The 9,578-nt window shown below is 45.2% G+C and overlaps 2 protein-coding genes across 2 annotated transcripts; one reads left to right on the plus strand and one right to left on the minus strand.

The window, feature by feature from the left end:
* Nucleotides 1-919: 919 nt before the first annotated feature.
* On the minus strand, nucleotides 920-5,499 carry LOC127326354 (sugar transporter ERD6-like 4). The gene is made up of 17 exons (XM_051353221.2): nucleotides 5,094-5,499; nucleotides 4,901-4,990; nucleotides 4,471-4,530; nucleotides 4,294-4,359; nucleotides 3,952-4,017; nucleotides 3,768-3,843; nucleotides 3,489-3,553; nucleotides 3,318-3,410; nucleotides 2,997-3,077; nucleotides 2,833-2,917; nucleotides 2,452-2,498; nucleotides 2,291-2,353; nucleotides 2,150-2,209; nucleotides 1,962-2,027; nucleotides 1,824-1,883; nucleotides 1,385-1,499; nucleotides 920-1,310 (listed from the first exon to the last, which is right to left on the minus strand). The coding sequence occupies exons 1-17, from the start codon at nucleotides 5,388-5,390 to the stop codon at nucleotides 1,198-1,200; spliced, it is 1,503 nt and encodes a 500-aa protein (XP_051209181.1). The 5' UTR covers nucleotides 5,391-5,499; the 3' UTR covers nucleotides 920-1,197.
* A 1,740-nt stretch (nucleotides 5,500-7,239) lies between these two features.
* LOC127326294 (DNA-3-methyladenine glycosylase 1-like) lies at nucleotides 7,240-8,597 on the plus strand. The gene has a single exon (XM_051353146.2). The coding sequence runs from the start codon at nucleotides 7,255-7,257 to the stop codon at nucleotides 8,194-8,196; it is 942 nt and encodes a 313-aa protein (XP_051209106.1). The 5' UTR covers nucleotides 7,240-7,254; the 3' UTR covers nucleotides 8,197-8,597.
* The last annotated feature ends 981 nt before the right edge of the window (nucleotides 8,598-9,578 follow it).

Raw genomic sequence — 9,578 nt, forward strand, 5'->3', positions numbered from 1 at the left:
AATAGCAAACTCGGAAAATATAGGTAAGTTCAATTTAGAATAAAAAAAACTTTGCAATTATAAAAAATTATTACTCCCTCCGTTCCAAAAAAAAAAAGCTTCTAAGTTTTTTGTAGATAGGGATGTATCTATAGCTAAAGCATGTCTATATTTCTCCGTATTTAGAGAAAGTTGAGAAGCTTTTTCAGGAACAGATGGAGTATTATTATTTTGGTTGAAGAGAAAAGTCACAAGAATATCTCACAATTCCAAGGGAGTTACATTAAAATCTGAAGGTTTGATTCCTGGGTGAAAAAAAAGAGAGAACACATCTATATGCTAGTCAAGGTCTATTTAGCTCAAATTTGAAATTAAGCTAGCAAATTGTAAAAAAAAAATCCATTACTCCTTAGATGATGACACTTATCCACAGAATATGATGAAATCACACTGAAAAAAAGCTGTGTGTCGCTCCGAGCGCAATGGCCAGCGGTACCGGGCCGTGAGCCGCACAGTCTGGTCACGACCCCGTGGCCTTCCTGCATGGGAACTAATGCGCTGGTCTGTGTGCCAGAATGGTCGGCGACCATCGGTCTATGCGCCGGGATGCCACGGGATGAACTCAAAACGTGACTTCAAACCACAAATCGGAGGATCAAATGGAAGAACTGGTGTCAATTTAAGTTCGCGCTATTTTTTAGAGCGTTTTTAGATTTTCTCGAAACAAAAATTGGATGGGGTGGAGGTCAAATTTCTGGCGACCAATCCAAATGACAGAGCAAACTGATCAAGCCCAATGAGGAGGCCCAAATGTACATTGTGCTATCCATGATCATGGTCTTTTTGCACAAGATTTCAGGCACAAAGGTAACATATTACAACTACTACCACATGTCCGTTGAATTATATAATATATCACTTGCTGAGGGACCCAAAAATCTATCTGAACAAAATTTATTATTGGGCATTACAACTCAATTATTCTACTGGGCACTTCTTAATGAGACCAAGTAACCAACAAAACTTGCTTTCTCCTACACACTTCCTGACTTGCAAAGGGGCTGGGTGACTGTCTTGCTGCACTCCACCCCCAAAATTCTATTGCACATACAACACTGATACACTACTACTATTACACAACACATGATACAAATCCCTGCAAAAACCATGCCTGCATGTCTACCACATCCAGACCTTGGGAATAGTGCCTTCTGGGCTTCAGCGGAAAGAGAACGCAATCTCCTCTAGCGTTCTTCCCTTGGTCTCTGGCACCCACAGGCACACGAAAAGAAGGGACCCCATACACACCGCGGCGTATATAGCGAATGTTCCTGTCGAAGGAGGGCAATGCGTTGTGAGATACGGTGTCACCAAAGACAGAGGGAGGCTGGAATGCGGGACATACCTCCGTTGCTCCAGCTTAACATCAGGCTCGCTGTCATCGTGACGAGCCACGCTGTCATCCAGTTTGCGAGGGTTGCGACACTTCCCGCAAGACTCTTTATATTAACAGGGAGAATCTGCAGGAAAATAACCGCGAAGATGTTAAGTTCCAGATAGAAATTTGCTCTACATAGTCTGATAACTGCAACTTAAAATCACAGATCTTAGGAACACTAAAGGGGGACAAATTGCAATCTGTAGCTGCAGGATCTGGATCCATTTCACAGGGAAAGGGTGTTGTGAGGAGGGTCTGGACTTGGGGTTGCAGTGCCACTTGATAAAAAAGGAAAAGGAGGCTATGGAAGAGATTCATAGCTATGAACAAAAAGTGGCAAGTAATAGTGGTAACAGCTACATAGGGAGAAGGTCATATAGATGCATTGAACATAACAACTGTATACCTCAGACATTATTATCCATGGGATGGCTCCCAAGCCAAGAGAAAATGCAATCACAAATGCCTGCAGTAGAAAAAGTGAGGCATGAAACCTGCTTCTCTCAACCAAGAATAAATAAGTGTATATAGAACTGCAACTAACCACAAGTCCGGCCAGTGAAAGCATACTCATTACAGAGTATAAATGAGAACCCTCCGTTATGTTGTCCTGTTTCAGAATTGACAATAAAATAAATCACAAAGGGAAACTCGAGTAGTATTCATTAATCTAGATTAGACAATTGTACAGCTAACCATTATGTATACCATTAACACTTTAAGTGGTGTTACCTTCACAAAAAATGACACGGAAACAATGAGAAGAGTGATGGTCATTCCTGTAGTAGAAATCTGGAATAAATAAAGAATTTAATGAACACAGCTGATATTTTCTTAGAATATTGTGCAATACACAATTGTGATGCAACTAACAATGAGAAGTAGCCGTCGACCAGCTTTGTCAGTCAACCAGGTTGTTACTCCAGTAGCAACCACCTAACAATGATAAGATTCCGTTAAGTATGCAATACCAAGACCACGATTCCACTAAGTTCATAGGCACAATGTGGATGTAACTTATAAGATAAGTATACCTGAACAGCTCCCAAACCACATGTTGCTAGATTAAAATTTTCAATACCTGTTCAGGAAAGAACTTCGTCAGATATCAGACTTGAATTACAAGCTATTTGTTATTGCTATTGCCAAGGTATTAAGGCCCAGTATTGCAATATGAGCTTCCAGCAAGTTAAAATCAAACAGGGTACCATTGAATTTTTCAAATGTTCCAAATATCCCTATCAAACTGCTATGGATACGCAGCATGCTTAACGCTATTTCAGTTTTAGCATTTAGTTCGATCACAAGTTCACAAGTATTGTGTAGAATTATTAAATACTATGTAAGTGAAACTATAACACGCAGGCATGCTTAATTAGCAGAGCATCATCATGTCATATATAACACAAACGTACCAGCAGCTTTGAAGATACTTGCAGCATAAAAAAATATCCCATTGACACCACTTAGTTGTTGAAGTACAAGGAGACCAATGCCTATCTACAGAAATTAAACCAGGAGGCAAATGAGGAACATTGATGTGTCCACAAAGCGAAGTACTTAATGGTAAACCACCAACCATAAGAGGAACACTATATCTCTTCTGCTTGATATCTGCAAATTGTATCGTTGTCCTCCTCCTCGATGATTGAACTGATCTCTGTGTTGTCAAATGTAAAAAATATATAATTTACATTTATTTGTGAACTTGTTAAACATTTAAGCATAAAATGGCAGGTGAAACATTAAGAATGTAAAAAAGATATATTCCTCCTCGTGTTCCTTAAAAGAAAAGGATTGTCATGTGAAACATTAAGCATAAAATTGTCGACAATGCATACATATGGCCTGTAGCATATGACTTGACTGCAACAAAATTACTCCTGCTACTAGTAGTTACCTTTATTTCATTTACTTCTGCTGAGATGTCAGTCTCAAATCCTCGCAGGACCTGCAGCGAAGATTCAAAATCCTCCATCTTTCCCATTTTGGCCTGAAACAACAATCTGTTCTATTTAGATCCTGCTGATAGTGTCAAAAAAGGATAATGAAAACATATCAAGTCACTTACCAACCACCTTGGTGATTCAGGAATAAAGAACAATCCAGGTATCAGGATTGAGCAAGGTAAAATTCCTACAAAATGTGAAAGTGACAGAAAAGAGTTAAGGCAAACAATTTTTAGCGAGGTCGTGAAGGGAGGGTCCTCCTAATTATTTCATAACAAGTGAAAAGTGCAACCGATAGCTATAAGCGAACAAATGATTTATAACAATGAATGTAGCAACTTAGCTAAACTGAGTTGGACGAGTGACACATTTTTAACATAATAGTGCATTGTCCATCTTACCAAGAACAGCAAGTATTCTCCAGGGAACAAACATGCCTAATGTGTACGCAAGCAATATACCAATTGTAACAGAGAGCTGCATAAGAAAATCCGAATAGGGTTAAAAATGGCAGATAAAACGGTCAGACAAGAAGACAGATACGCATAAATATTTTGTTATTGCTTATATGTAAAAACAAATGACCTGATTCACTGCACCCAGAGCTCCTCTCATGTTTTGTGGAGCTATTTCTGCTATATAAACTGGCACCTGAGACCATGAAACGGAACTTTCAATTCAGAAACTGATACCAGGCGTGAAAATATCCAAGTTTAAGCAACTATCAGGCCCGTAAATCATAACATTGTTGGACAATGAACACCAGCTCGAAAAACTTAAAACCAAGTGGCACGCGCGAGTTAGAATGATGCCTACCTATGCTGCTACTATAATGCAAGGTAACACTATAGTTCAATAGCATACACGATTATCAGTTTATGTTTGGACTGAATTTTTTTACAAGATCAAGAGCAGAGGGAGACAGACCACATAGGAAATTACACCGACGCCAAATCCTTCGAGCAAACGGCCCATGAACAAAAAGGAAGAATCCTGCGCAAACAAGTCAGACATAAATTACACAGACATAGGATATCACTGAAGCAATCAACCTAAATGAACAAGCCTTGAGATAACCGCGGGGGGAGGTTAAATCATTCTTACATTTGCAAACGATATTGCAAGCCACCCGATGATGTTTGGGATCGCGGCGATCATCAGAGACTACAAGCCAGCAAAAAAATAAGCATTGTCAGTCGGTGCACGAATTAATGAATCTCATTTCTGTCAGAAATCCACAGCCGTAAATAAATCCTTGTAAGCTCTCACGCCAAATCTCAGTTACTACCATGGCCACACACAGAAAAAAAGAGGGACCATGGTCAGTTACTGCACGAGTGAATCTCGTTACCATTGAACGCATAAATCCTTGTGGTCTCTCACCACCAAAGCTCGTTTAACACTCTACTACTAACGACGGTGAAACAAAACATTCAGGATCCGGTCTGACAGTAGACACACTGAATAGTTAACACCCAACAGCTGTCAAAATGTAGGATGAGACATGGGTCAGAGGAGGGCATGGAGATCTCACCCCCTTCCGGCCGATGTACTCGGCGATCTGCCCGCTGGCAATGGCGCCCACCATGGCCCCGACGTTGGACAGGGATCCGAATATAGAGAACTGCGCGCACATTATAAAAAAAAAAAAATCAACAACAACAGCAGAGCATCATAAGCACCATCGAGTGAGGTAAGCGTAGAATGTATGCGAATGATATGTTCACCTCGGAGAGGGATAGTCCGAGGTCTGCGATGATTGCGTCCTGCGTGGGCGAGGAGTAGCCGCATGTGAATCCGAACTGGATGGGTCCGAGCGCGACGATGAGCGTGCAGAGCACGGCGGAGACGGAGCTGTCGCGGAGCGCGTAGGCGGAGGACTCGAGGCGGTCCATGACGCCGCCGCCGCCCGCGGCGGACATCCGGTACCAGCTCCCCGTGTGCAGGAAGGGCTTCCGCAGGTCCGAGGCGGACGACGTGCGGCCCCCGCCGTCGTCGCCGCCGCTCTCGTCCCGGAAGCTCATCGCTGTGGTCAGATCGGGTTCGCTGGTGACGCGATTTCTTCTCGCCACTGATTGCCTGATTGCGGGAGGGAGGGAAGAAAGACAAACGACCACGGTTGTGTCCGTCCTTGTTTTCTCTATATGCGCATGAGATCTGGTGAGCTGGACAGACGTACCTTTCCACCTGTTTCTTGTCATACAAAATGGACGGCTCTCCACGATTGTACCTTACAGTATTATTTTTCATCAAACAAGAAAAGGTTAATCTTTAGTAATTGGTTATTACACGCTTAGTCTGCAACCGTTCGTTCACTATCGAACAAGAGGGGAGTTGCTATCTTCTCTTCTGCTCCAAAGAAAGAACTAGTAGTAAAATCTATTTTAGCTAGTATTCCTATTTATTTGCTATCCTTGTTCAAATTCTCTAAATGTTTCTTGAACCTTATTATATTAATACTCGATTGGCCAATTGCCTATGGAACGACGAGGAAGGGAATCACAAACTTCACTTAGCTAACTAGCCTTGTGTGTGTATATCGGAAAAGAATTTGGAGCTAGATATGGGTATCCCTAACCTTCAAGATTTAAACTTGTGCCTATTAGGATCTTGGATTAGAAGATAGTACATCCAAGGAGAAGGAACTCTTTGGAAGAAAACTGTTGATAGCAAGTATAATACTAGGGACCAAAATATACTTTCTACCTTCTCGGAGGGGTTATGTGGCCAGCTGAGGCTGTTAAATTTGGTTATGAATGGAAATTATGGAATGGTAGGAAAATTAGGTTTTGGGAGGATATTTGTTTTGGCAATACCAATCTAGCTACCCAGTTTTGGGATATTTATATTATATATCCAATAAACATACTAAAACTGTAGCTGAGCCGTGGGATGGGACTAATCTTAGATGTGATTTAAGGAGGACTTTATATGAGAAGATTATGGTCCAATGGCATGAATTGGAAGTTGTTGCTAATACTTTTAGCTTTGTTGATGAAGAGGGTTAGCTTATCTGGTCTTATGAGACTAATGTGGTTTATTCTTCTAAAACTATGTATGCTATAGTTAATTTTAGAGGGCGTGGAATCTCAAAATTCTCCCTAGGGTACATGTTTTTCTTTGGTTGCTTTCACATAATAAAATCATGACTAGGGATAATCTTAGAAAAGGGGATTTCCCAACCCATAATCGGAGATGCAGAAGGAGTTAGATTCCACGAGGTCACGCCGGATCCAGACGAGGCAACGTGGCGAAGATCACAGAGGAGGTGAGGTGGGAGAATCGGGAACAATCCAGAGTTGGCCGAAAAATTCCTCAATTACCTCTAGGTTAGATGAGGTCGGGTCCCTAGCGTGAACGGCCAAGATATCCCAGGTGTAGAGCATCCACGTGGCGAACATGGCCGATCCCCATACGCGCTGGCAGGTGGGGTAGAAGGGGTCAAACTTGTGGAGTCCGCGCGTGGGGTCAGCGGGGGGAAACATGGTCAAATCCCTCGGCCATGGCGGCAACGACGGCGCTGGAAGGTGAATGGAACCAACGACCTAGTGCGGCGACTCCCGGAGCATAGGAGCATGGCGCCCGCCCGCATCCATAACTAGGGAAGGGTAGAGGAGCACCCGTCCATGGCGGTCATGGCGAGCCGGAGTGGGGCAGGGCATAGAGGGAGGAGAAAAATGCCACATTCAATTTCAGAAAAGAGAAGAGATCGAAGAATTCCACATTCGACACGTCTAGACAGCTCTTGGGATGAGATTAGATCTACGCCTTAGGCTGTGTTGCACTTTAAGGGCGTTTGCAGCTCCGAAATACCACAAACGCCCCCAACCCCCAATCCCAACCCAACCAGGTCAAAGAACCTAGCTTTTTTCCTCTTCCTCCATCTCCATGGGCGAGCAATCCCTCTCCCAGCCCCTCTCCCCGTCGCCCCCCGCCTCCGCCGCCTCCACGCCCGCTCTCTCCGCATCCACCACCCTCGCCGCCGCCTCCGCCTCCCGCCCCAAGAAGAAGCAGCGCTCCTCCGACTCCAGCGCGTCCAAGAAGCCCCGCCTGGCGCTGTCCGTCCGGGGCCGGCCCCTGTCGGCGGACGGCGAGGTGGCCGCGGCCATCCGGCACCTGCGCGCGGCCGACCCGTCCCTCGCCGCCGTCATCGACGCGCACGAGCCCCCGGCGTTCCACTGCCCGCACCGCCCCTTCCACTCGCTCGTCCGATCCATCCTCTACCAGCAGCTCGCCTTCAAGGCCGCCGCCTCCGTCTACTCGCGCTTCGTCGCGCTCCTCGGCGGCGAGCCCGGCGTGCTCCCCGACGCCGTCCTCGCGCTCACCGCCGACCAGCTCCGCCACATCGGGGTCTCCCCGCGCAAGGCCTCCTACCTCCACGACCTCGCCCGCAAGTACGCCACCGGGATCCTCTCCGACGCCGCCATCGTCGCCATGGACGACCGCTCCCTCGCCTCCATGCTCACCATGGTCAGCGGCATCGGCACCTGGAGCGTCCACATGTTCATGATCTTCTCCCTCGCGCGCCCGGACGTGCTACCCTCCGCGGACCTCGGGGTCAGGAAGGGCGTGCAGATGCTCTACGGCCTCGACGACGTGCCCCGACCGTCGCAAATGGACAAGCTCTGCGAACAGTGGCGGCCCTACCGCTCCGTCGCGGCGTGGTACATGTGGAGACTCATGGAGGCCAAGAACACCACCATGCCTCCTCTCATCACGCCGGCACTGCCCGCGCCAGGTCAGCCCTTCACGCTCCAGCAACAACAGCAGCACCAACCGGCTCCCATCCAAATCATCGATCCGGGTCACATGCTTCCAGGGTTGGGCTGAATTCGCTACTATCTCAACCCTGCTCATTACATCTTCATCTTAGATGGATGCTTGCTTGCTTGCTTGCAATCTGAATCTGTCGTCGCTCCATTTGTGTACCATCATTCATTTCTCTATAGCCCAACAAGTAGTAGCACTTGATTGTTAGTTAGTACTAGTACCCAAGAGTCTTCCCAGCATGCCTCTACTTTATCTGCAATTATAATAATAATACATTTAGAGCCTGTTCTGTTCTGTTCTGTTCTAAGGGCATGTTATCTCTACCCCCATCTTGATTATACTTCATCAAATGTTATTGGTTGTTTGCATAATTTTGTATCCCCATGCTGATAATAAATTGTCATCGGTCGCTTGTGTAACTCTAATGTTTCCCTTGGAATAAAAATGTTCTAGTTGAATCACCTGGTGGAGCATATATGTATTTCAAGACCATAATGCACAAACAGAACACTTTCTTTTTTGCCATGATTCAATTGAATCAGTTTTCATCATAGAGATGTCTGACAATGTGGGCTATCATTAGGTTGGCATGCCATACTTTCTCTTCGATGGATTACTTCAGGTGTTCAACTGGATAAAATGTTGAGCCTGTTGGCAGAAATGTCTGCCCAGTCAATACGGAACAGTGGTCTGAGTTTTTGTAGTTATGACAAACATAACAGAGTGCCAAGTCCTGATTTTCGAAAAGCACTACTCAAGTTGTCAATGCAGAATGGCCTAAATCCCTTGCTCTAGTCACTTCACAGCCATATGTGCTATAGAAAACCATCATCGATGATTGCAATAGTAACTTGGTAGATCCGTTGCTGTTCAGATGTCCATCAGCTGAAAACATATACCCTTTGAAAGGCAATGCCCGAGGTATTCTGCTGATACCTCCCTTCTCTCAGATCATCAACCATATTGGTCAGAATTTAGTTGAATCAATTGTCATTGAAATGTGGGCATCTAGGTTTATCATTAGTTGGACAGTGCCATATTTCTCATTAATATATTAGGGCGGGCCTGGTGCAGCGGTAGAGCCTCGCTGCCTGTGACCGAGAGGTCCCAGGTTCGAGTCGCGGTCTCCTCACATTGCACTTCGTGAGGGTAAGGCTTGCCACTAACACCTTCCCCAGACCCCGCACAGTGCGGGAGCTCTCAGCACTGGGTACGTCCTTTTTATATTACCCCGGTGTTTAACTGGAGAACATGTTGAACTTGTTGGTAGATATGCCTGTGGAATCAATACTAAGCAATAGCCTTAATTTTTTAGATGTGATAACTGATAACATGCCAGCCTCTCAATCCCAAATGCAGATTTTCTAAATACAGTACTCAAACTTGTCAGTACAGAATGACCTGAACCCCTTGCTTAGTTTGCACACAGTCGTTGGTGCTAC

The sequence above is a fragment of the Lolium perenne genome, chromosome 1, assembly GCF_019359855.2.
Source record: "Lolium perenne isolate Kyuss_39 chromosome 1, Kyuss_2.0, whole genome shotgun sequence".
In the NCBI taxonomy this organism is placed as follows: Eukaryota; Viridiplantae; Streptophyta; class Magnoliopsida; order Poales; family Poaceae; genus Lolium; species Lolium perenne.